At 47.3% G+C, this 25,868-nt stretch overlaps 11 protein-coding genes across 11 annotated transcripts; 6 read left to right on the top strand and 5 right to left on the bottom strand.

Annotated features, from left to right (window-relative positions):
• Positions 1–12: 12 nt before the first annotated feature.
• Positions 13–1,822, top strand: MGL_0011 (uncharacterized protein; the record flags this gene model as incomplete). The annotated part of the gene is made up of 7 exons (XM_001732184.1): positions 13–27; positions 304–348; positions 443–622; positions 664–991; positions 1,022–1,543; positions 1,610–1,755; positions 1,805–1,822. The coding sequence occupies 7 exons, from the start codon at positions 13–15 to the stop codon at positions 1,820–1,822; spliced, it is 1,254 nt and encodes a 417-aa protein (XP_001732236.1).
• Positions 1,823–2,013: 191 nt separating this feature from the next.
• MGL_0010 (uncharacterized protein) lies at positions 2,014–4,197 on the top strand (the record flags this gene model as incomplete). Its single annotated transcript, XM_001732183.1, has 1 exon — positions 2,014–4,197. The coding sequence occupies one exon, from the start codon at positions 2,014–2,016 to the stop codon at positions 4,195–4,197; it is 2,184 nt and encodes a 727-aa protein (XP_001732235.1).
• Positions 4,198–5,038: 841 nt separating this feature from the next.
• On the top strand, positions 5,039–6,566 carry MGL_0009 (uncharacterized protein; the record flags this gene model as incomplete). Its single annotated transcript, XM_001732182.1, has 2 exons — positions 5,039–5,943; positions 5,969–6,566. The coding sequence occupies 2 exons, from the start codon at positions 5,039–5,041 to the stop codon at positions 6,564–6,566; spliced, it is 1,503 nt and encodes a 500-aa protein (XP_001732234.1).
• Positions 6,567–6,698: 132 nt separating this feature from the next.
• On the top strand, positions 6,699–9,119 carry MGL_0008 (uncharacterized protein; the record flags this gene model as incomplete). Its single annotated transcript, XM_001732181.1, has 1 exon — positions 6,699–9,119. One exon carries the CDS (start codon positions 6,699–6,701, stop codon positions 9,117–9,119), a length of 2,421 nt encoding a protein of 806 aa, XP_001732233.1.
• Positions 9,120–9,207: 88 nt separating this feature from the next.
• Positions 9,208–10,656, bottom strand: MGL_0007 (uncharacterized protein; the record flags this gene model as incomplete). Its single annotated transcript, XM_001732180.1, has 1 exon — positions 9,208–10,656. One exon carries the CDS (start codon positions 10,654–10,656, stop codon positions 9,208–9,210), a length of 1,449 nt encoding a protein of 482 aa, XP_001732232.1.
• A 243-nt stretch (positions 10,657–10,899) lies between these two features.
• MGL_0006 (uncharacterized protein) lies at positions 10,900–12,072 on the bottom strand (the record flags this gene model as incomplete). The annotated part of the gene is made up of 1 exon (XM_001732179.1): positions 10,900–12,072. One exon carries the CDS (start codon positions 12,070–12,072, stop codon positions 10,900–10,902), a length of 1,173 nt encoding a protein of 390 aa, XP_001732231.1.
• Positions 12,073–12,849: 777 nt separating this feature from the next.
• On the top strand, positions 12,850–16,842 carry MGL_0005 (uncharacterized protein; the record flags this gene model as incomplete). The annotated part of the gene is made up of 1 exon (XM_001732178.1): positions 12,850–16,842. One exon carries the CDS (start codon positions 12,850–12,852, stop codon positions 16,840–16,842), a length of 3,993 nt encoding a protein of 1,330 aa, XP_001732230.1.
• Positions 16,843–16,857: 15 nt separating this feature from the next.
• MGL_0004 (uncharacterized protein) lies at positions 16,858–17,841 on the bottom strand (the record flags this gene model as incomplete). The annotated part of the gene is made up of 1 exon (XM_001732177.1): positions 16,858–17,841. One exon carries the CDS (start codon positions 17,839–17,841, stop codon positions 16,858–16,860), a length of 984 nt encoding a protein of 327 aa, XP_001732229.1.
• A 1,359-nt stretch (positions 17,842–19,200) lies between these two features.
• Positions 19,201–21,042, top strand: MGL_0003 (uncharacterized protein; the record flags this gene model as incomplete). The annotated part of the gene is made up of 1 exon (XM_001732176.1): positions 19,201–21,042. The coding sequence occupies one exon, from the start codon at positions 19,201–19,203 to the stop codon at positions 21,040–21,042; it is 1,842 nt and encodes a 613-aa protein (XP_001732228.1).
• MGL_0002 (uncharacterized protein) lies at positions 21,029–22,657 on the bottom strand (the record flags this gene model as incomplete). Its single annotated transcript, XM_001732175.1, has 1 exon — positions 21,029–22,657. One exon carries the CDS (start codon positions 22,655–22,657, stop codon positions 21,029–21,031), a length of 1,629 nt encoding a protein of 542 aa, XP_001732227.1.
• Positions 22,658–22,974: 317 nt separating this feature from the next.
• MGL_0001 (uncharacterized protein) lies at positions 22,975–24,057 on the bottom strand (the record flags this gene model as incomplete). The annotated part of the gene is made up of 1 exon (XM_001732174.1): positions 22,975–24,057. One exon carries the CDS (start codon positions 24,055–24,057, stop codon positions 22,975–22,977), a length of 1,083 nt encoding a protein of 360 aa, XP_001732226.1.
• Between the last annotated feature and the right edge of the window lie 1,811 nt (positions 24,058–25,868).

Genomic DNA, 25,868 nt, shown 5'->3' with positions numbered 1-25,868 from the left:
AGAACGTTAAAAATGCCGCTTGATTCTGTATGTGTAAGAGCAAGCACTTATACGCACACTTTGATTCTTTAAAACGAAAGCTGATTTCAATTGCTCCGCCATACTGTGTGCAACTGATACGCCGCCGTTAAATTCGAAGATACCAAGGAAGCTTAGTACTCGATAAGCCTTATCACCGCCAGCCATAATTCCTACATCACTGTGTGCAGGGATGAGTCATCAAGATTTCAATGTTTCATCTGTCGCGCCGGAACCTCATTTGTCAACTCCACATTGTAGCACTTCGTAACACGCGCTGTACAGTCAATTGGTGAATGGAAATCGTCTTCACAAGCGAAAGGGTCCGTGGTATGTATTCCAGAACTGTCTGACGAAAGACCTCGCACGCATTCTGCAATGCTTAAATAGGATTCATGAGTACTGCTGGATGACTGTGTACCAGCGAGATCCTCAACTTGTCGATGAATCCGATACGTCGCGCGCCCCTTTCACGCCACAAGTCCATTTATCAGCTGTAAATGCAGCAGGTTCTGCGTACGGCCTGTTTGTATTAGACGCATCATTTTTCGAAACATTAGTACCAAATCATTCTGCATTGTTTGAATGCTACCTTCATGTGAAGGTATGTTGCTTGTGCTTTTGAGCATAGTTACCTAACGCTAGACACTTCTCAGTATTCTTCATTCAAGAAGCAAGATTCATCGATGTACCGTGTCGCTTGACGAAAGTGAGGCTACAATGCGCCTTTGTTTTTTATTAGATTGTCATCTCGGAATCCAGAAGAAGCACAAACTTACTTATGAGGACCGAGCCTGTCTCTTTCCTGCAGTTGAAATGTCGTCGCCATATACCTTGACTGTCCAACCGTCACTAGCTCGCGACTGGACAGAACACTTCTTCAGTATGGGAAAATCTGGAGAATGTTCCTTGCACTGTACACGATTGTCATGTGCTATGAGGTGTTGTGTGGATGGCCCATTAGATGGACAACGTACGTATGCATACGCTTAACAACAAACAGTCCGCCATTCGATCCAGAGTGAAGTGCGTATTTGTCCAGACGACTTAAAAGAGTATAATGTGGATCAAGAGACGAACATATATTTTTCGTTGTGGGAATTTCGTGCTGCTATTTCTGCTGCTGAAGTCTTAAGTACTCACATCCGCCTAGAGTTTGCACAGGGAGGCGATCCTCTGTTTCTTCATATAGATGCGCGCGGCGATTTAAAAGGTGACTTTATTCTGGCTACAGCTAGTGAGCCGACGCAAGCGCCGGTAGCCAGGAAACGCTCTGCGCCATCTACTGATCGTCCAAGAATGCGTACTCAGCCCCCACAGCGGGATGCGGGCCAAACCGTAACATCCGCTAATGTTATGACATCGTCAGCCGTGACAAGGATACCAGCAACTGGGAACATGGAAGCGCGAGAGACGTACTTGAAAACACTGCCAAGGCGTGATATAAAAGCAAGCGAGAGCCAAAGTGACGATGACGATTTGCTGCCTATCAGACCCAAAACGGACTCTCTTCTGTCGACTCACGGTACGCAAGAGACACGCTCCTATGCACTTGGGCGTTCGAATTCCGGGATAACTTCTTTTGCACCAGTCAATACAGCTATAGAACGGCAGGCTCTTTCTCCTGAAGAGCAAAATGAATCTTCCGAGCTAAATGTTCAAGATATACCTACATACAGGAGCCAAGATGCAGACGAACTTCCTGCAACCCAGCCTGTTGAGGCGCCAAGAAAAATCGTACGTTCACGTTGCTATGTTGCACCGCCCATCCACCTAACCGCCCCAGTTCAAGCCTCTGTTTTAGTCCTACGCTTTAGGTGTCTCGGCATTCTCATAGCAGCAAATTTCCCAAACTCAACATGTACACCTCCACTTCTAGCACGTGAGAGACCATCACCCACTGAAGTCACCGCGACGACAACAACACTTGCCAACGCGAGCATGGCTGCTGACAGGAATGGCAACGCACCTTTGCCTTTGGAACAAAGCATATCAATGCATCCACAAATGCTGGATCATTTGCGCCTGATGCAGTTACGGGGCTCAGAGGGCGCCTTTGTTGCACAGCCTGGAGGAACAGACTTGGATCGATTCACTCCAAGACGTCAAGCACCTAACCCCCCCGGTAATGCGCCTCAAACGCCCCCCAAGTTGCCTGCCGGTGTATATCAATCTCACAACCCTCCATTATTCTCAAACATGCAAGTACATCCTGGATCCAACTCTCGTCCGATGAAACAGCCAACGCTTCCACACACCGTCGTCAACGACCAGGTCAGCATGTGGTCGCCGCCACCCAACATGCAGTCACTCATTGAGCCGGCTTCATCACCATCATCATCATCACGTTGGAATTCTCATACTCGCTCACAGAGTGTTGATACGTACTGGATGCGCCCATCGAATTGTACAGAGTCACATCGAATGCAGACGGATGGAGTTCATCAAGGATTGCCACAACCGCACATGCTATCGAAATCAAAATCAAACCGCTCACTTTTGGGTTCCAATTCACGTAGAACGTCGCTTGAAGGTCAAGGAAATGTGCGAATGAGTGAAGTTAGTGGGTCAGGAACACCACGATCGATCAAAAGCATGATTGATGGCCTGGTCAACTCTATGAGTGATGCATTTGGCACACCGAAACGGCCAGATATCTCAACGCCATATGATCCTGTACATTTAACTCATGTTGGATTCAATGCATCAACGGGTGAGTTTTTTGGTTTACCAAAAGAGTGGCAGTCTCTCCTCCAACAGTCCGGGATTACATTGCAAGAGCAGGAACAAAACCCGCAAACTGTCATGGATATTGTCGCCTTTTATCAAGATGCAGCCCAGGAACGCCCTCCTGGTGACGAAAATGATAATGTCTGGTCCAAATTTGGTGCTAATATTGATGATTCGGAAGATAGCGAGGAGTGGCTCTCAGATGCTTACGGTATTGAAACAGGTGCGACCGGTCCCTATCTACAACCTCAAGCACCGTCCACACCATCCACGCCCTCGAAACGCCCACTTCCAACACCACCTGCTCATGCACCAACATTCCGTCCGCCCGAGTTGCTCAATTCGAATAAAGGGTCGCTGACGGAACCGCATGTTGAAGGTATCACGTCTCGGCCTTACACGTCAAACCCGTTTCCTGGAAAGGCAGAGATACTCGTTCGCTCACACTCCCAAAAGGCGCTCCAAACCATGCCTGGAAAAGATGCTGATCTTCGGCCACCGTTAGGTGGCGCCGTAGTCCCACGACGCCGGACGCAGCGGACCAAAGCATCAGATGCTGAAGTGTATGCCCGAATACGAGCGATATGTATGCCAGGCGATCCCAAACTACTATTTCGCGACTTGCACAAGATTGGACAAGGGGCATCTGGTGGCGTTTTTACAGCACGCAGTATTGTATCAAACCAGCTTGTTGCCATCAAGCAAATGGTGCTAGCGCAACAGCCGAAGAAGGACTTGATTGTAAATGAAATTGAAGTCATGTGCCAATCAAGACATCCAAATATTGTTAATTTTCTTAGTGCTTTCTTGCGTCAAGACGAATTGTGGGTTGTTATGGAATTCATGGAGGGCGGGCCCCTCACTGATATTGTGTTGCACAGCATTTTAAGTGAGGGACAAATCGCTGCCATTGCTCGTGAATGTTTGACAGGCCTTCGACATTTGCACGCTCATGGTGTGATCCACCGCGACATCAAAAGTGATAACGTGCTAATGAGCATGCGTGGGGAAGTGAAACTTACTGATTTCGGATTCTGCGCACAGCTTAGTCCAGCACAGTCTAAGCGAGTCACTATGGTTGGTACACCATATTGGATGGCCCCTGAGGTTGTTACTCGCAAGGAATACGGTGCACGCGTTGATATTTGGAGTTTGGGGATTCTGTGTATCGAAATGATTGAAGGTGAGCCCCCATACTTGAATGAAAACCCCCTGCGTGCCCTGTACTTGATCGCCACAAATGGAACGCCCAAATTACAAAATCCCGACAAGCTTTCGCCTACAATCAAAAGCTTTTTAGCAACCTGCCTAGAGGTGGACGTCGAGAAAAGGCCAGATGCGACCAACCTGTTGAGTCATCCTTTCCTACAACACGCCGATGATCTTCAAACCCTCATACCATACATCCAAGCTGCTCATGAGCTACGGGAAAGGAATGCATCAGCTTAAGCTCTTTGGTTTTGCATGTCTATCATTACAACAAGACATGCTATGTAAACATTCTTGGCAATGTATTGCGAAATGGACAATGGGATGAGTTAGTGATTAGATACGTGGTTCGAAAAGTTTAATATGAAATAATCTGAGGGATGTTCACAGAATTTAAAGGCCCTAATGATAAGTACTTGCGAGGCAATGCAACAGGTTTGTGGTTAACCCCGATTAGAGTGAAAAGGAGTTGATCTAAGATTCGCACTGAGCGTAATCACTCGATCACATCGTACCAGACCTGATTCGCTTCTGAGCGACACTACAAGTGGGTTGATCGGACCTGACTGTATTTAAATATATGACCTATGCGTAAATTCTATATGAAACTTTTGTGAGTTGGATTGCCTCATTTATACTCCGAGTGTCATTAAGGAACCCAAAGTCTATTTGATGGTCACCACCCGATATTGAGTATATATGGACACTGACAAAGCCCAACTTGTACTTCCTATCTGACATAGTTTTCATGTACAGTAAGATATGTCATGTATTCACAAGCCCCATCTTCAACACGAATGTTGGACTCCAGTTGTACAGACGACAACAGCGAAAAGCACTAGTTTGGGCTGCCAAAGCATGAAGATACCAAATAAGCTCTCCCAATAAAATTGACGATGCCTTTTGTATTATGGATAGAAAAGATTGCGCGCATCAACTCGGTTCATAGCGCTTGGTCAAAATTCGCGGTCTTACGACCCTAGGCCATGAGCGCTAAGCGACCGCGTAAGTTCATATTCACAATAGGTGGAGGTGGAAGAGTTTCTATTCGACACAGATTGATAACATCCTCGTCATTAAGATGTCACAGGCACGTCTTTTAGAAATGCGTGCTGAAAGTTATCAAAACCGGGTCCGAATAGCACCTCATGAGCAATTGATGCTGAGCGATGAAGAAGCGATAGAATACAGAGCTTCAGTTCCATGGAAGTATACAATCTTGAAGTTTCTTAAATGGTTGCGCATTCGGGAAAAGTCGGATTTGGTCATTGCAAGGATATCCGTGGCTTTGTTTGCCTATATGAGCATACACTTTTACGTTCCCTCTTCTCTATATATATATGTTGTATGCATTTGCTTTACTGCACCCGCGATTTTCACAACGGCTATTTTACGCTTACGGCATGGTCGCACTGATCAAAAAAAAAGGTTACTTATAACTGGCGGCATATGTACTTATGTCATTGCTTGTTTGCTAGCAGACTGCTTTTCGACACGCCCTTCATATCCGCATCAACCTAACACCCATTCCAAATATTACATTGCTTCTCTGTTGCATAATTCTGAAGCTATTTTGCCTCATTATTCGCATTCTCTCGTCCAGCTCACCAAAGAACTCGGGCCGTCTAATGTATATGTGTCCATATATGAAAACGACTCAAAAGATCTTACACCTACACTGCTTCATAAACTAGATGGAAACCTTCGAAAATTAGGCGTTCGTACGAAGATTGTCACAGCTAAACGATCTGAGCAAGAATCACGAAAAAATCGCATTGAGCGTTTATCCGCTTACCGGAATTTGGCTATGGCACCATTAAATGATGAACTTCATGGAAAGCTTGATGGGATTCCATTTGAAAAGGTAATTTGGATCAATGACATCTTATTTGAGTCTAGTACTGTCCATCAGCTTCTTAACACAGAAGGTGGTCAATTCGATCAGGCATGTGCAATGGACTACTGCTGGCTTGGCTTTTACGATACGTACGTATAGATGTGCTTACCCCAGTTGGGTCATGCGAGATGCGGATGGAAAAACGACTCGTCCCTTTTGGCCGTATTTTAAAGCAGAACAAGATCAGAAAGCTGTTCAAGCTGGCCTTCCGGTTCCTGTAAATGCATGTTGGAATGGTTTGACTGCTTTCGACGCACGCTGGTTTTCAAATACAACGATATCACCCAATGAAACTATGCCGTTTCTTACATCCGCCCTAACACTGAATCCCCCTCCAATATTCCGAGCAGATTCATTGGATGTACCTGCGACCGTGCCACTGACTTTTCGGAACAGCGATCTGTGTTTCTCGTCAGAGTCGCTGTTGAGTAGTCTAGATATGCACCGCATCGCAAGACCATACCGACCCCGCATTTACGTGAATCCTAATCTCGTTGTGGCGTATGACAAGCCTAACTATTTTTTGTACAGATCCATGATGCGGTGGAGCGTGGTGGGTCCTTGGCGACACTTTTGGCAGTACTGGATCGAGCACCGCTTGTTTGGATTTGCTTTGCATGTCCTTGGTCGCGTTGATCCATGCACGGATGTATTTATGCCTAATTGGGTACCGAGATCGCCCTCGAAGGGTCCCAACATCGATAGCTCATAGTCGAATGGCGGCAAGCGGAGATTCTGGTATGTCACTCAATATGTTGAAGCAAAATCCTGACACTTGGAGTACCTGAAATAAATGGCCACGTGATGAATCGCAAGTGCGTTTGGACCATCTTCCGCCGTCATCATGGACAAAGACGATATCGAGTTTGAGGTGCCTGAGCTGGCAATGCCGCAGCCCCTCGGGCAAGGAATGCCACTTTTATCGCCAATTGAGAAAAGAACATTCGATGTGGACGCATTTTTGTGCTCTCGCACAATAGGGCAGGATGTGCATGCGATTGTCAAAGAGCTTCGGACGTACAGGCAAACACTCCAAGAGAATCTCGTGCTGATAATAAATGAAAAGTATCGAGACTTTGTATCACTTTCAACCATGCTTCAAAGGGAAACCGATGGAATTATTGAGTTGAGTAACAAAGACGGGCTTTCAGAAGTGCAGATGGCTCTTGAATCCATGCTTGCTACGATGAGACAAACCGAAATAGATATTGAGTCACTTGGACACGAAGAGGAGGCAAACATTCACGAACGACGCTACCTAAACATGCTTTTGGATATTGATCGGACTGTTCATGATCTAGGGCACCTTTTGGGTATAACGACCAATGAGGAATCTGATCACATGGTTCCATTAGGACGCATGACCCTCGACGAACTGGCTGGGTTCGACGTCGATGAGCAAGATGATTTCGAGCAAACATTCGAAGCAGGAATAAAGACTCATCCTCTGACGCTGTTTCAGAGCATGACATATGCATACCAGCGGTACACGTGGCTCCAGCATTTGTTAGGTACCGTCGACAGGGAAAAGGCGTGTGGGAACTTGTTACGATTGGAACCTTTCCTCAAGAAAATATACTCGCGGCTTTTTGATCACACAAGATTGCTACATGAACAATCATTTGAGCAGCCAAAAGAGCAGGCATGTGAATCGCTCATTCTTGCGCTCCGATTAAGCTGTGAGCTTGGTGAATCAGCTGTGGAGGCTATGCTCCGCCGCATATCCGCGCATGACATTGAGCCCAAGATCGAGGGTTGTTTCGCGCCACCTGAACACACGCATTCAAAGTTGTATTTTCCATTTGATGCAAATGAGCCAGTACAGCTTGAGACTCTCACGCATCTCAGTTGGGACAAACCAATAATATCAAAATCAACGTCTGAGCTGATAAGAACATACAATGCACTCTTGGATGCTACAAAAGAAACGACTGATATATTTGACGCGACCGAGCGTGTGGGTGGGAGTATGATGGACGCATTTAATCATTTATGGTGGGAGAAAGTCTCGACGGCAATCGAGCAGTCGCGCGGATCACAGCTTTTCTTCATTGGAAATGCAGATGAATTTTATCTCAATTATACCATCACACAGGCGTTTCTAGATGAGCTTGAGTCACTTGCGCCTTCGCCCCGTGCAGCCAAAGCATTTCGTGCACATCCCAAGACAGTGGCATTACAGCGCCGCTGGGCTTTTTCGGCATTTTTTCAGTTACGCGCGCGTGAGCTTGTGACGTCGCTAGAACAAGATCTGCAATTTACAAGCACACGGGATGTGCCATCATGTGAGACTGAACCACAGAAGATATCGACGGAGTTTTCTCATCCTGGCTTTCGCAGTCTTCTGCGCACATTTGCTGCACCTTGGTACATGACGCGGCATTTCCCGACCTTGAGCGCGCGTGAATGGCGCTTAAGTTTGCATGTGCTTTGTCGATACCGCTCGTGGCTCAAAGGCCAAATTACATCGTTGTCGGTTAGTGAGCTTGATATTGAAATACCCTCACACACAGCCGCATCCACTGCACCGAACAACAATGGCTTGTCAAATGACGAAGTCAACGCACTGCGTAATGCTGTGGGCTTTCTAGCAGATATCCGCTTGTTTGAGGAGCGTGTGCGGGCTGTTTTTGACGCTTACATTTCGCCGAAACTTGTTCGAGATGCTAAAGGATTAAAAGAAGACGCTGATGATATGCTCAAAGTCATTAGAGAAGCAATGGAAGAATCACTTGGTGCATATAATTATACATTACCGGGTGTCTCGGCTTTTATGCTGCAAATACTGCGAAAACGATGTACCGAGCCACTTCGTCATGTTCGCGCGGCAAATTCACAGTACCGCGCATTCTCACGCGGGGCACTAGAAACCCAAGCTAGCACAGAGCCCAGCATATTTATCCCCATGATCGTACTGCCTCTTCGGCAGGTATTTGTTGGTGATTCACAATCTCCCATACGAAGGCTTCCGATGGAACAAACGGTAGCATGGATTGATGACGTACTTGACCATGTGTTCTCAAGGTACACAACGGCAATTGATACAATCACTCGTAATCTCGAGTCCTTGCGCCGACTTAAGCGAGGCACACCAGGCTTAGCATCCGACGAAGCTGCCTCAGACAAACGGGTATATGCGCAGCTGTCAGCGGACATAAGGTCACTCGCAGCCCATGTCGAGGAATTTGCCCGTGATGCCGAACTGCCATTACGATTAGAGTCGCCCGCATGGCAGGCCCTACGAGATTCTACACATCGAACATAGGTCAAGCAAGAAAAGATGTTTGTGCGTGTATACGGTGGAGATACTGAGACAACAACGTGCGTCATGCATACACACGAACAAATACCCCTTAGAGCGACTCGATGTTCTTAGTTTGATCAAATGTACGACCAGCGACGTTCTGCAGACCCTCGCCCCCGTACGTTACCTTTGGACTCAGTTCGACGTCTGCCCCACTAGTGACAGTCGCACCAGCCTTTTCAAGCCAGCGGCGCTGTTGTGCAAGCAAATCGCGACGCGAAGTCTCTGGGTTGTCAGAGGCAGTACCGCTGGCATTCTTGAGTGGACTGAATTCTTCTTTGCGCTCAACTTCATGGATTGCTAGGTCGGCACAGAATGGGAAAACGTCGAAAATAAAGAGCTCCATTTTAATGCCGTTCGGTGTCGATGGCTTCACACGCTCACCCGATGAGAGATCAATCGATGGAATTTTCTTTCGGGCAATGTGATACGCCATTTTAGATTCAAAGGCTGGTACATCTTTCATAAGAAAGTCTGTTGTGTAAAAGTGATTGGCAATGTTGGCGGCACGGAAAAGAAGCTCTCCATTGGAATCACGCGCCTCACTCAAAGAGGGGGGAATCTCGGAGTATTCTACCACACTGAAAGCGCCATTTTTGCGCGCCACAACACCGACCGACTCAGCTGGGTCCGTTTTCTTCACCACCTTCACACCGGTTGCGACATTCTTATCCACACACACACCCATAAAGACAGGGTCACCAACCTTCACAAGGCAGTTATCCACACCGTATGCGTGCAAGTACTTGATTCCGCGGCGCTGCAGGTCGTCAAGAACAGATGGTTCGCCATCTTTCACGGGGACACGAAGTGCGGCATACAACCCACCATTTCCGTCCGGTGCTGTAGCGACCTTGCCGCGTTCATCCAGCATAATTTTACCTTCATTCGAAATGCATGGCAGAGTGCCCTGTTCGAAGAATACAACATTAGCCGGGTCAAGGCCAAAGAACCCATGCTCGCGGAAAAATGACTCTGTCGGTTCGCGTGTGGGACCCGAGGTCATGATGTACCATGGCACCACAACGCTAGTCTTACGTCCGTAAATGGCCGCAAGTTCCTGCAACTTTGCAATCCTCTCTGCTTGGATTTGGAAAAGGCTCTTTCCGCTAGGAAGCTGGATGTTATAGCAGCCCTTGGGAGCGGACGAGCCAAGACGGGTGCCTTGACCACCAGCGAGGAGGAGCACACCGACTTGACCTGCGGCAATCGCTTTCATGCCAATCTCGTAAAAGTAATTTGACTTCGCTTCATCTCCAACAGTAGAAACTTGGCTCTCAGTTGGTGGTGGTTCTACTTTGGCATTCTGCTCGTGTCGTGCGGCCTCATCGGCGTCTAACGCTTGCTTCACCATGGCATTCAGACGCGCAGGATCGATGCCGCGAAGTTGCCTTTCGAAGGCCGCTTTCTCATCAGCTGAAAGTTGGTCCCAGTATGTAAAAACATGTGACTGCCCGGCAGCCTCGTACTTGGCTCGAAGATCTTCCAAGCCACTCATGAATAGATGGTTGTACGGGATATGAGACTGACGTGTGTAGTCTGTGCACGTGCATAGCGTGCGGGTTGGTGGAGAAAGGCACGCGTTCGGAATATCTAACGAGCATAAGGACACATCTGGTCAAGGCGCAAATCCTAGCTACATCACAAGGCTAAAGTTGTAGAAGCTCGACTTGCATCAAAGAGAATGTAACGACCCAGTAAGAACACCATCTGCAAGCCATGAAAGAGGCGCTAACTTCCACTAAGATAAAGTAGCGCCAGCGAATGGCGCCGTGCAAATGCCACGAGATGTGCACAGACGGCGAGGGGCCTTTTCATCAGCTGGGCCATTCGGCAGGGAGCCAAACCAAACACATTCCTTAGCATCGGTCGTTTGGTAGTTAGGCTGGATGGCCTCGAAGACCTTTTTCTTCGGGTTCATCTGCTCGAGTGGCTCCATACCCTCGTAGCCCTCGACATAAACGCGGTCACCCAACTCGCTGCCTGCGGGAGGAGCAACTGGCTGGACGCCACCTTCTTTGCCTTCTTTTGCCGTAGCACACAAAATCATCCCGAAACTCTTGATTCCACGCATCGACACTGGCTTCAAGTTGCACACACCCACAACCCATCGATCACGCATTTCCTCAATGGGAACAAAGTTCACAAGTCCAGAGAGAATGGTACGAGGCCCATCCGCCTCACCGAAATCAACCTGCTCAAGATACAAAGAATCAGCATCTGGATGCCGATCGACTTTGACAATCTTTCCAACTCGAAGATCGACCATACTGGGTAAAGGACCAGAATCCGATGGAACACCAGAACCAGGTCCACTGCCACCTGTTGCCTTGTCCTTGGACTTCTTATCCTTCTTAGATGGTGTAGGTGCACTGGCCTCTGCAGCCGTGCCACCTTCATCTTTCATTTTCTTCTCCTTCTTCTCCTTCTTCGGCTCGGCCTTACGTTCGATTTTTGGGAAACCTTCATAAGCAGGCTCAAATGGTTTGAAAGGTGGTTCCACGTTTGTTGAAGCTGACAGGTGTGACATGTGCGAAAAGTAGCGCACAAGCGACGGATGCGCATGTTGCGTTGCTGGGGGCATTGTCGACACTACATCATATAATGAGGCAAAGAGCGAGTAGTCAGCAGCAGTTGGAGCATTTCCGCTCAAAAAAGTAATTGGTTCAAGCTTTTTGTCAAGAGAGCCCAGGTCCCCGCTTATGCCTTCGACTTGGTCGAGCCATTGTTCAGTGTTTTTCACGTCATCGTCCGTTTCCCCGAGAACTGCCGCGGGTTTCGACGTCAGAGCCGCAAGCTCATGGGCATATGTACGCAGTGGCTTATTCGAAGTTCGGAGCGCGTTTAGAGAAGCTTGGTCAGATATCAAGCGCGTGTACACTTCGGCAAGAAGCTGCCGCGATCGCTGTGCCATCGTCGTCAAGAAAGGCCAATTTGCGATCGGCCCCTACCAATATGTTCACACGTGATTCAAAAGAAGGGTCAATGACATTGCGCACTCAATTTTTCATTGGTCCATTGTCTTGATAACATGGCCGGTAATGGCACTTCGAGCCGAGCAGAAACTCAGGAACTCGTTGACGAGCAAGACCAGAGGCCGTGTAGCAGACCAATATCTGCCATGGATAATATGCAGCGCAGAGATTCCACTATGACGGATGCATCCTCTGCACACTCGGCTTCTTTTTTTGATGAGCGTGAAATACGTGAAGCTGAACAATGGGTACAGCAGTCCCGCTCATCTGAGAATGCACGGCCTGGGCGGAAGCGACGAGATAGTCAGCTGGGAAGTTACGACGATCACAACAATATTTTTGATGGGCCCTCAGCGGAATTTGTTCCAAGCTCCGTTTCCAGTATGCACCACAATATGGCCCGACCCAGTTTGCACTACCATTCTCACCAATCCCGTCGAAGATCATACTCTTATTCATCGCGTCGCGGACGGGCTTCCAGCTCCGTTCATTCACACAGCCATGTATCCCGTGATCATTCACCAACCAGTACGCATACTCTTGAATCCCATTCCGCAAGTGTGATCAGCTATAAGAAACGCGCATATCCTCGGCGCGCATATCGAGCGAGTGAAGATGGCATAGGAACGTCTATGCCTGCTTCTTCGAGTTTGATCGGCTCACTCTTTGCGACTTTTCGTAATGAGCAAGCGGAACAAGAGTCAACTCACTCGGACATGCAAGAAAACGGCGAGGTCTGGCACGAGAACGCGTCGGATTTGCTTGACGAGGAGGCCTTGGCCGATGATCAGGATGAAGAGGAGGATGATCTGTTAAATGATTCGAGTGACCGATCAAGCCTTAGCAGTCAACCAAAGGGTTCACCACATAATCGTCTGATTCCCAACGTGTTTGGTGACAGTGACCCATTTATAGAACACCGCCACGATGTTCGAGAGGATGGCCAGGACATGCCATTTGATGACCCAGCTATGGGCCCGAAGCCCGTCCATCTCATGGATTTTCCACATGCTGTGGATCAAATGCCTGAGTGTACTTTGCCGCCAGTGTCGGGAATGCTGCAAACTGAGGCTCATCCAGAAGAAGCCATGAGGAACAGTCCTTGGCTTGATAAATCTTGCCGCTTCAAGCAACAGATTTATTTGGCAGATGAAGACACGTTGATTCGAATCTCTGGTTATCGTACTCGACCCGGGCGTTATGTATTGTATGTTTTGGCGTGTGTCTTGTCTTTTGGTTTGGTCGCTCTTTTGTGTTTATGGTTTCCTCGAACACGTCTTCGCTATGTCTTTGAAGAAGCAGAGTTTTCCGATGCAGAGTTTGTGATCGTTGAAAATCAGTGGGGTGACTTGAGTCAAGAGTCGTTCATTAGTGTGCCATTCGCACGTCCACTCAAGTCTGTTTTTCCTCCTACCTCTCGAGAGCCACCCTGTACTCATGCGCAGGCCCAAAGCATGCTGTACGAGGATACCGACGAGAATGGGAACAGTGGTGATGGAGAGGACATGGTGGATTTGGTCATGTTCGAATATCGCTACACACGCTTCTTACTCCATCCTCCCTCGGGTCGCTTCCGCACAATTCGAGACTGGCGTGATGCCGCTTGGACATCGACAGATGTGATGCGACAAGGTATCAGCTCAGATTTGGAGCGTGAACGACAAATATTTTTTGGATCAAATGTTATCGAAATTGCAGACAAATCGACGCTGGATTTGTTGGTGAGCGAAGTCTTACATCCATTTTACATTTTCCAAATTGTTTCTATCATTCTTTGGAGCTTGGATGATTATTATTATTACGCATTTTGTATTGCAGCCATTTCGGTGGGAAGTATTCTCTCAACTTTGATTGAAACGAAGAAGACTATTGCACGTATGCGAGAAATGAACAGATTTGTCTGCACTGTGCGTGTGTTGCATAATAATCAATGGGTCAACCTGGACAGCAGTAACCTTGTTCCCGGTGATATATTTGATGCGGCTGATCCCAACTTGACGATGATTCCTGCTGACAGTATTCTTCTTAGTGGTGATGCGATCGTAAATGAAAGCATGCTTACTGGAGAAAGCGTTCCTATCAGTAAGCAGCCACTATCCGAGCAGGACGTGGATCTTATACAGTCCACCCGCACAGATCTTTCGTCCCACCTTGCAAAGCACTTTTTGTTCTCTGGAACAAAAATTATTAGAACACGACCTGCAGTAAGTGGGCCTGATCCAGGAGATATTTCTGCCAAGGCAATGGTCGTCTGCACAGGTTTCCACACTACAAAGGGATCTTTGGTTCGCGGCATGCTCTTCCCTAAGCCCATGGGATTCAAATTCTATCGCGATTCTTTCCGGTTCATTGGGTTTTTAGCAGCGATTGCGTTTGTGGGGTTATGCTTTAATACAGTAAATTTCATTCAAATTGGGATTTCTTGGAAGACGCTGGCAATTCGTGTACTGGACTTGGTGACTGTCGTGGTGCCACCGGCTTTACCAGCTACTATGAGTATTGGTACAGCATTCGCAATTGTACGTTTACGAAGGCTTGGTATATTTTGTATTTCTCCTACGCGTGTAAACATGGGTGGGAAAGTGAATGTCGTTTGTTTCGATAAGACAGGCACGCTTACTGAAGATGGACTGGATGTACTTGGCGCTCGAACTGTGGATCCAAACACAGATCAATTTAGTGAGCTACATCAAACTGCAGAAGAAATACCAGCTCAGAGTACTTCGCCGGAAAATCCTTTATCGTTATTGCATGCACTGACGACTTGCCACAGCTTGAAAGTGGTCGATGGTGAAGTCATTGGAGATCCGCTGGACGTGAAAATGTTCGAATATACCGGATGGACGATTGATGAAGGTGACGGCATAGACTCACTTGCTGTGGCGAAAGGATATGATCGTTCTCCGGCGCTTGTGCAGACGGTGGTCCGACCTCGTGATGGCCCCGTTTTTGATGCTCAGGATGTGATCCGTGATCCTAATGCTGAAGAAGTGCTGGAGCTTGGTGTCATTCGAACATTTGAGTTCGTGTCTGCCTTGCGCCGAATGAGTGTCATTGTCAAACAACTGCATTCGACCTCTATGGAGGTATTTGTCAAAGGAGCGCCAGAGTCTCTCCTCGAGATATGTGACCGTAATTCCCTTCCGCATGATTTTGACGATTTGCTCTCTTATTACACTCATCATGGATTCCGGGTTGTTGCTTGTGCAGGGAAATCTTTGCCTGGATTAAACTGGGTCGAAGCTCAGCGAATGCCGAGAGAACGGGCTGAAAGTGAGCTCCAGTTTTTGGGTTTGATTGTCTTTGAGAATAAGTTGAAGCCTGGATCATTGCCTGCTATTACCACTCTTCGACATGCCCACATCGGCTGCAAGATGGTGACGGGAGACAATCCCCGCACTGCGGTAAGTGTCGCGCGAGAGTGTGGCATTTTGGGAGCCTCATCAACTGTATTTCTTCCATCATTTGCGCAAGGATCACCTGAACAGCCTAACGATGTTATCCTCACATGGACTAGCACGGATGACGATGCGATGAAGCTAAATCCGGACACTCTGAAACCAATTAATCCGGACCCTATGCACATCGACTTGGGTGAGCACAATATCCTCGACTATGAGCTAGTTATTACGGGTGATGTCTTCCGATGGATGGTCGATTATGCCCCTATCGATCTCGTACGACGCATGTTAATAAAAGGCACAATTTTTGCACGAATGTCGCCTGATGAAAAACATGATTTGGTCGATCGCTTACAGGACTTGGGCTACACGGTGGGTATGTGCGGTGATGGGGCCAATGACTGTGGTGCTTTGAAAGCTGCCGACATTGGTATCTCGCTGTCGGAAGCAGAAGCAAGTGTTGCTGCTCCATTTACATCGCAGAGACCTGACATTTCTTGTGTTATTGAAGTAATCAAAGAGGGTCGAGCAGCGCTTGTCACAAGCTTTAGCTGTTTCAAATACATGGCACTGTACAGTTTGATCCAGTTCACCAGTATTACCATATTATACAACCTTGCAAGCTCACTCGGCGATTTTCAATTCTTGTACATTGATTTGTTCATTATTCTTCCTGTGGCTGTGGCTATGGCAAGGACCCTGCCTTACCCTATCCTCCATACCAAGCGCCCAACTGCGAACCTTTTGTCTAAGAAGGTGTTATTGTCGATGATTGGCCAAGTAATAATCTGTTCTGCATTCCAGGCTTTTACATTTTATCTAACGCGACGCCAACCCTGGTATACCCCGCCGAAAATGGATCCTGATCAACTCAATGTGGTGAATGCAGAGAATTCGGCTATTTTCTTGGTGTCATCATTCCAATACATTACAGTTGCAGCTGTATTCAGCGTTGGACCGCCTTTCCGGCAACCAATTTATACAAATCCCATGCTTCTGACTTCTCTTACGATATTGACCTGTTTCTCTTTGTTCTTCTTATTTGTAAAGCAGGGCTTCTTTTTCGATCTGCTGGGGCTAGTGGAATTTCCAGCGTCTTTCCATTGGAAGCTCTTGGTCATTGTGGTATTGAACACAGTCGCATGTTTCGTTTTTGAGTCGCACCTTATGGGACCGGCGTTGCAGTTTGTAAAATTCATCCAACGCGTGCTTTATCATCGCGGCCGAAAACACGAAAGGACGCGAAAAGTTGGTCAGAAGACATACAAAGCGGTGCTCATGTCACTTAATGACCCAACTGAGGCATAAGAAAAAATATGGTATTTAGCTGATGTTGCCGTCAATTTTTCGACGTTTTTCTTGATGTTCATGTTCCAACCGCTCAGATCTGAAGTGTTTCATAGCTGCCCAATGTGAGAGACTTTCCACATGCGATTGCAGGTTTTCTGCAAGGTTGGTCAGATGCCGTCGGGCAGGATGTGTGTATTCTGTATCATCTGTCACGAGCGGGCGAAGAGGAGGAAACATTTGATGAAGTTCTAAATCATCCCATGTCGTACCCAAGTATGGCTTTTGTGCTGCTGGTGCCCGCATGAAGGGTAGATCTTCGACTCCGCACTCAACGTCGATGATGTCTTTCAGACGAATATCCACTTCGTACAATGTAGTAAAAGCATCGAGCGCAAGCTGTTTTAATGCAGTTGATGTCTCGAGCAAGGCTGTGTTATATTTCTCAATTTCAAGTATCTGCTTTTCCCCCGGATGTGCTGGGTCAGTGTTGGCTCGTGCAACAAATGCCGGACTAGCAATGCGAATATCAGGAACAAGAGTTTTTAGACTTGCATGAGATAATGTGGTCATACGCTCCTTTAGGCGCTCTGTCTGACGTTCCGTCGCGGCACGATATTTGGAGCTCGCCTGTTGGATTTGATTGAACTGTTTTCGTGTGCGCAAAAGTTGGTCTTTTGTCCCGCGGTGAGCGAGCTGTTCATCTGCGAGCATAGTTCTAGCATTCTTGGTTTCAGACTGGGAAGCAAGAAGTTTTGTTTCCAGCTCACTAGTTAGTAACTTGTCGCGGCGAAGAGACTTTTTTGTGCGCTCCAACGATTGCTCTAGTTCCTTGTTCCGCATGAGCAGCCTTTCACGCAGCTCTACTTCCTCATCTCGTTCCGTCAACAGAGCCCCTAAGACCTTGATAACGACAACTTTTCTTTGTTCACTCAGTCCATCTAAACATAATGGTGTTTTGTGATAACCGCGAGAAAGAATTTTTTGACGAATATCGTTAAATGTCGCCGCCTCGTCCATGATTGAATGGCCCAAGAAAGAACCATCACACAGCTGAAACCTTAAATGAAACGTAGCCAAACAGTGAAATGAGGAGTTTGTCTTCATTTACGATATTTTTCTGAAAATAATCGTCGCGGGCCCGTATGGCGCAGTGGTTAACGCACTCCACTTGTACTAATAAGTGCATGGAGAGATCCCTCGTTCGACTCGGGGTGCGGGCAAAGTTCTCTTTTGCGCTTGCGACCAAAATCAACTTCAGACGAATCTTTTTTACTTGAAAGTACTTAAATGAAATAAAATGGGTATCTACTGCAACTTGGATGCCTCACGACCCTGATACTGATCCTAGCCGTACGGACGCGTCATGTCATAAGCGTAATATTGGAAGCTGCCTCGCGGTACTTGCCATCTGCGAACGGGTGAGTATTAAGCAGAATACGAACACGCCTGTACCAGCATCCCATTGTGCGCCACGCTTTCCTCGTTGCCAAATAATCAAACTATTCCAACGAGCGGCCTCAATACTTGATTGTGACCATGGAGAAAGAGAATTTTCAGCAATATTATCTTGGCAATTAGCGGCGCTCGAAATTACACTTTCTTCGTCGCTGTTACTAGTTTGGTGCTTGGAACTTCTGCTTGGAGTCGTTCTCAGAGGAGTATCAGCCTTCCAATTGACAACGGGCATGATATTAATCCGGTCATGTCGAAGATTCAATAAAATCAGTAAGGGATTGATTTGTCACGTGACCAAAACTCCACTCGCGTCGTGTGTTCTGTGTGGCGCGTTGCCTGTTAACAATACGCCATTTTCGATAAATTTCAAGCAGGCTAAACAATACGTGGTGCAGTGTGTGCACCGGAGGTGAGGAACCATGAATATCTCATTTGACCTCTCCTCTAAAATCGAAAATAGGATTGATCAAGAGCTTTTCCAAGATGATTCGGACGATCTTTCCCTGCCTGGTATGAGCCGGCGTGCATCTATGACCCATTCTACGTCAGACGTAACAGGTCTGCTTCGTTCACCTGCTACAAATGATCCAGTTGAGACAAACCCTGGTTTCCAAGAGCACATGAATGATGTATCTGTTTCCAATTCTACTGGGCAAACCGACCAAGTGTCTGATGAGTTGCAACAACTTGATGAACGTTTATTAGACGAATCAGACTCTCTTCGACTTTCACCCAAACACGAACAAGAGTTGGAGATATCAGAGTCAAGTCACAGAGAACTTCCCAGCGCTGATGATGATTTTATGTCACAGGGAGAATCGAAAGCACCCGTTCTCGCATCATGCGAGACAAAAGAGTTAGAAAGCGTAAGTACACTTGTTGTATGAGGAGCTCACACGACAGGATCAATCTTCGTCATCGATGTCTATGCCGACGTCTCCGTCGGTTTCTCGAGCACCTAATCTATCCCCTGGGCTGCAAGGTCAAACTCATCCGACTAAGTCTATCACCACAGTATCCACGCCATCACCACCTTCAGTCTCGGGTGCTACGACGCCTGTACATCCGCCAGCTCCTGGGAGATTAGCGTTCACAGCAGCACGAGCGTCTAAGTCTTTATCACATACCAATCTTCAACATTCTCTATCGACTGAAGATTCTTCAAGGCGATTGCTCCATGTACAGACTCAAGATGATATAAATCGTCCAGCGTCAACAATTTCTGATTTGACGGAAGAATCTTCAGTAGCGCGGCTAATGTCTTCGACTTCAAATGCGCAACAAAATCACATTGATCCGCAACGGCTGATTAATTATCAGCACCAGGTCAATGAGCGTCTCACGCAAGAAAATGAAATGCTTAAAATGCAATGTGAAGAGCTGATGAAGATTCTTCAAAAACGTGATGAAAGTGTGAACAAGGATCGTTCAATGCTAATGAAACGGATCCACGACTTGGAATCGGCGGCACAAAAGCAGTCAGAAGAGCATGCCGCACATGAATCTTCCCTTATCGATACCCCTTCAGAACATAATGCATTCATTCAAAAAGTTCAGCATGCGTTAAGTGTGCATGATGTACAGGCACTACAAGAATGTGTGACAGAACTTCAGACTCATATACCGCAAAATAACGTTTCTTATCCTGATTCCTCGCGACCCAATTCGTCGTTTATGCACAGTCACAGCAATGCGTCCTGGCGCCATTCCACACCAAGTCGAGTCCAGACTATGGAGTCTTTGCGACGGTCCATTACGTCTGCCTCAACAACACGTGATGTGTCCAGTGTAGCCTCTGACCTCAGAAATCTGCAAACAACGGTGCGCTCATTGACAGAAGAACTTCACGGTGCACGCGTACAACTAGACACAGCTTTGTCGCAATCTTCAGAGGCAAATGCAAGTAAGTTACGTATTGAAACACGACTTGCATCTACAATAGATGAATTGGAGCAAGTCAAGTTGCATTTACAGCAGCGATCAGAACAATGCAAAGAACTCGAAGCTATGCGAAGGGAAATACCGCAAACGAACATAACACTTGAACGAAGCCTGTTCAAAGCACAGCAAGAAGTAGCAAAAGCACATGCATTACAACAACAGGCTCAGCAGCAGCAGTTGCTCTTAGAAGAACAGCTTCGCTCAGCAAACCATCGATGCGACCAAGCTTCTGCGTCTGCGGACGAAGCACGGCAAGCGCGCACTGAATGCGAAGCGCAGATTGACGAGCATCTATCTCAGCTATCTTCGTTGAAACATTTACTTGCAGAACAGCATGCCGAACTAGGGCGGCTTCGAGGAGAAAAGCACCATCTGTGGACTGAGCGCCGCGAAATTATGGAGCAACTCAATGTGTTTGAGCGAAGATTGCGGGAAGTGCGTGCAGAAACGGAGCAGTATGGCACAGATGTTAAGGCTCTGCAGGAAAAAGAAGATATGCTGGCATACCGTGCTAGCCATATGGAACAAGAATGCGCAAAATTGGTGAAGTCATACGTGGCAGACATTGTTCGAGAGTGGGAGCCGAAAATATGGGCTCTTGAAGAACAATGCCGTGCGTTGATATTTCAAAAGGCATACTTGGGGAAAGCCTTGCGATCACAACAATGGCTCACTGAACGCATCAGTACTCATTTAGATGCTCTCACCCCAACGCTGAAACGATACGTGCCAGCATCCGTCCCACTAGCATCTCCTAAAACACGGACATGGCGGGCGGCCATTCGAGCAGTTCAATTTGTTGTACGTATTACTCGTTCATAGACAAAGGAGCTTCGATCCATTCCACACGTACGAGACCGATGCCTGTTCCTGAGGCAAGAAGAAGGCTATGACCATCGTTTGGGCACCATGCGACACTTGTTATGCAAACGGAGGGGTCCCAGCGATCGATGGAAAGGGGAGCCGATTTTTGGGTCTGTGATCTTGGCAAGACGCCTTCTGGATAAAAGCCGTGGCGGATAGTGTAAGTGTTAGCATCGTTTTGAATGAGTCGAAAGCGTTTGTGAACAAGACGACCACCTTCTTCCATGGCTTTACGTTTCGACACATTCAGTGCATTGGTGATGTTTACAGATCCATCCGCAGAACCCGACGCGATGTAGGGATGAAAAGCAGATGCCGCCAGAGAGATTATGCGTCCGTGATGAATCCCAAGCATGTGATGACGGCCAATATCGTGTGTCCGAAGAGAGACTGTTCCAAACTGATTGTCACCAAAATCCATGATCCATGCGCCATTCCATGGGGCCCAAACAGTAGCGTACCGAGGCTCACGGCTATGACCATAACGAGTTGTTGAGTAAACGTCATAAATGTCTGTGATATGTTCTGAGCCATCCCAACCAACAGTGAGAAGGATATGCGGGCGAGCGGACAAATTCGGCGTGCCGAGGAGATCCAGAGGGGGTAGCATTTGCCAACTTAAAGCACATACTAGAGTATCATGCACAGAAACATTTATCATTGGTGAATCACTTTCATCCAAGTCCCAAACGACGACCTGGCCTTTTGAACATCCCGCGGCCAAGCGGGCATTACCACCCCAAGCCAAACTATAGCAGCGAGAATTTGGGACGCGTAAAGTGGTACGCGGAGAGAGATACAAGCAACTCGCTTCAGTCTTAGGAACATCTAGTATGACAATATCGCCATTGTCCATGGAGGCTGCCAGGGTGCCGATTGTAGAGGCAGCCGGAGCACCAGGTCTCCAACTTATTTGAAGAGGTTCACCATCATCTAATTTGATTGTGTGGACATGTTTCATAGAGATGTTAGTATCATATGACCAGAGCTGTATTGAGCCACAGCACCCATATTTCACGCGTGTGTGAGCGTCCTTATTTCCGCAGGCAACTGCAAGCCATTGGATGGACGAATTTGTGCATGGAGCCCAGTCAAGGTCATAGATGTGTCCACCTGCGTCGAACATGTGAATGAGATGAGATGAATTTGATGGATCTATCGTTGCCGTTGATGTTAGCGGTTGCAAGGACATAGCTTGTTTTTGTTCATATGATTGAACATAGAGTTTTAAAGGAGTAGCTTCGTGAGCTGAATCTGCCGGGCTCCAATTTGGACAAGCATCCCAGAGAACCATGGGTGGATTCCAGTCTATGCGCCATAGTAATGATTGATGTGGAAGATCGACACGAGAAATCATGTCATTCATAAATAATCTGAGTGAGGATAAAGTTGTTCCATCGCCTTGCGATGAAGATAGTCGTTCCCGGTAGAATGAGGGTGGATCAATTGCGCCCTGGGATTTCAGATTATGCTGAGAGATTAAAGTGAAGGGGTCGCCACCTTTATGGGCCTTTCCACGACGCCGCTTGTCACATGAGGAGTCTTCACTCACCTCGCGCTTAACCTTGGGCATGTATCGGAAGTGGAGATGTAGTGACACCTGAGCGAACTTTCAGATGCTGAATCACAATGGCACTTGGCCCTGGTGGAGATCTAATTTTGTGATACCACCACAGGCGAAGTGCACCTACATTGACCCGCAGACAAAACTGTCACTGCGCACGATTGGTTCGAAAGACTAAGGGGTACAAAGATGCCACAGACTGTCCGTCGTTGAAGACAAAATCTAGCACTCACATCTAGACATATTATGTACACTTGAGAGTGCCCGAAAGTGACAAGCAGATGGATGTCGTATTCATAAAAGGAAATGCTTCATGACTACTCGGTCTATTCCGATAATATTACAACTGGCTTAATGAGATCTTCTGGCTTGTCTTTCATAAGCAACAGTGCATCTTCCATGTGCTCAAAGCCGTCGAACCGGTGCGTTATCAAGGGTTTCACATCCAGTCTTCCATACGTGATCAAGCTTGCAAGCTTTTCGAGACGGCGCCTGCCTCCCGGCATCAAACCGCCAACGATCTGCTTGTGTCCCATACCGACTCCCCACTCAACCCTTGGAATGTTCACGTAGTCACCCGATGCAAGGTAGTTCACGTTACCAACCTTCCCGCCTGGTTTTAGGCATTTGATCACTGGCTCAAATGTCTCAACACCACCACCTGCAACAATCGCTTTATCGACACCCTCCCCGTTTGTCAGCTCCAAGACATGTTTGTCAATGGGACCTTCTTTGTAAGAGATGATGTCAGTCGCTCCATAGTATTTGGCCGTTTCCCGGCACACTGGGCGTGATCCGACAGCAATAATCTGTGATGCGCCCCGGAGCTTGCATCCTGCAACAGACATGAGTCCTACCGGTCCAATACCGACAACTAAAACCTTGTCACCAAATTGCACATCCGCTAGTTCGACACCATGAAAGCCTGTAGGTACCATATCTGACAGCATGCAGGCTTCAGCTGTTGAAATGTTCTTCGGAAGGTGCGCCAGATTGGCATCCGCTTGGTTTACATGAACATATTCCGCAAGAAGTCCGTCTTTCAGGTTCGAATACATGCATCCTGAAAGCATGCCACCGGAGTGCATCGAGTAGCCGCCTTGGGCTTCCACAGAGCACCAGTCAGGCGTGACGGCCGCAACCATCACACGATCACCAACTTTGAAGTCTTTGACTTGAGAACCAACTTCCTCTACAACGCCACAGCCCTCGTGACCAAGCACCATGTTGTGCCTTTCGCCGATAGATCCTTTCCAAACCGTATGCGTATCTGAGGTGCAAGGTGCTACGGCCAGGGGACGCAAGATCGCGTCCATGGGCCCACATGTTGGGCGGGGCTTTTCTACCCACCCAGTTTCGCCGATCTTGATCATAGCATATCCTTTCATTGTGCCTGGGATACTGGACATGTCATACACAGCTCTCTCATTTATTTAAATAAACAGGCGGTGCACATCGGCTGGTCCGAACCAAAAGTTCACGATTGGACTTACTCGTGCACATACCCGCTGCAGAGAAACAGTCAATGTTTGCTCGAATGCGCCAGGTCACTCCGGTATTGTGAATTTAGAGCCAATCCATTTTGTCTCTTTTCATTTATCGGATATCATTTGCGTGCCAAGTCTGCAGGTGCCCACTTTCAACACAGTAAGAACTCGGTCCAAAAAAAGGGTAAGTTTTATTGAACATCACAAGCTCGTGGACAAATTGTTCCAGGTGCCTTGGGGTAAATCTGTTCTAAACATGCTAGATGGTCACGCGATCGCGCCAGTAACCTAATTTGTGCAAGTTAATCGATGTACTTAATCTAAAAATAGAAATCGTACAAATGCTGGAACCTCACCCTAAAAGAAATGCACTGCATAATTCATGGACAATGTATGAGTAGAATTGCCTTAAACGAATGAGAACGATTCACCATTGTATTTCGGAAACATTCATAGTTAAAATTGACCATCCATAGAAGCTTAATAAATTTGCCTTCTATAACACGCAGGCCCCCTTTCGCTGCTTTAAAGTTCATATGTATGGTTGTGTGCAATGACGGTGTCTCGAACACCAACAGACTCGGTGCCTGTCCTTTCAAATCGGTATCTCTTTCCTTGTAAGTCAATATCACGAATCCCACTGACATATATTAGCGTAAATAAACTCGCCTGAGGTGGGCAAGAATGCTTTAACGTAATGTGCCCCTCACATATATTGTGTAATCATGACACGTCACATCAGAAGACGCAGAAACTGCGCTTCGGATAGTGGCAGTACTCATGACACCGACTATACCCGTCTGCATATCTCATATAGCTTAGTGGAATGAAATCTAACGAAGTTTAGAGCGGAACTAATCAGTAAAATGTACCGTTTCATGAGCCAAGCGTGTTGAGATTCATAACGCGGTGGTTAGGAGCAACGCGTGACTGAAACGATCATCACAAAGCGGATTAAACGAAGATTTAGTTAGCTGGTCGTATGGGACGTGAAGCCAGTCGTGAAATATACGAGACGTCTTTTGTCATTGAGCTTCTACATTAATTAGACGCTCGCATGCCGTATACTTTCGCCCAAATGTTCGATTTACGAGGTTAGTTCGATTGGTTATACTGATGCGGCTTCGTGAGCTTAGCACAGTAGCCTCTCGGCCTTTTGAGGGAGCCAATGCACAGGAGACAGTTGGGCTCCAGAAAAATGTGCATAGTCACCATCGGGCTTCAGCTACTGTTCCAGATGCCACGCACTAGTGGCTTTCATGTCCAAACATGAAGAATTCTTCGCACAGGATCTGATAGAACAGGCATAAAACCAAGAGGTACTAATCGTCCTGGTTTCCACCAAACAGCCATCTTGGTTCATAGAGGCAGTGCATGTGTGCGTGTTATGTCCCTTCTACTGTGCGGCAGGGCGCCAATCTATGCATGCAATGATAGCGCTCCATGTGGAAATCGCCGCCCTCGCGTCTCTTTCGACAGATCCGTTTCTCGCACGTGAATCCATTGTGATTGGGCAGCGCTCATCGCTACGTTTACTTCATCAGCCAATAGGAACCTATTCAGGCTCATTGGTCCGTCCCGGAACGATGCGGGAATTCGGCTCTTGCCATGTGACAGAGGGCGTAGATTTAAAATGCGCTCGGTTCAAGTCCCGCTTCTCTATCTTCACACAACATGGAGCCAGCTAAGCTGATTGCCGAAACATTCGAAAACGGTTGCAACAACGAGTTCAC

This window comes from Malassezia globosa (assembly GCF_000181695.2).
Source record: "Malassezia globosa CBS 7966 chromosome Unknown mgl_sf_1.1, whole genome shotgun sequence".
NCBI lineage: Eukaryota > Fungi > Basidiomycota > Malasseziomycetes > Malasseziales > Malasseziaceae > Malassezia > Malassezia globosa.
This window is presented reverse-complemented; position numbering and strand designations above follow the sequence as displayed.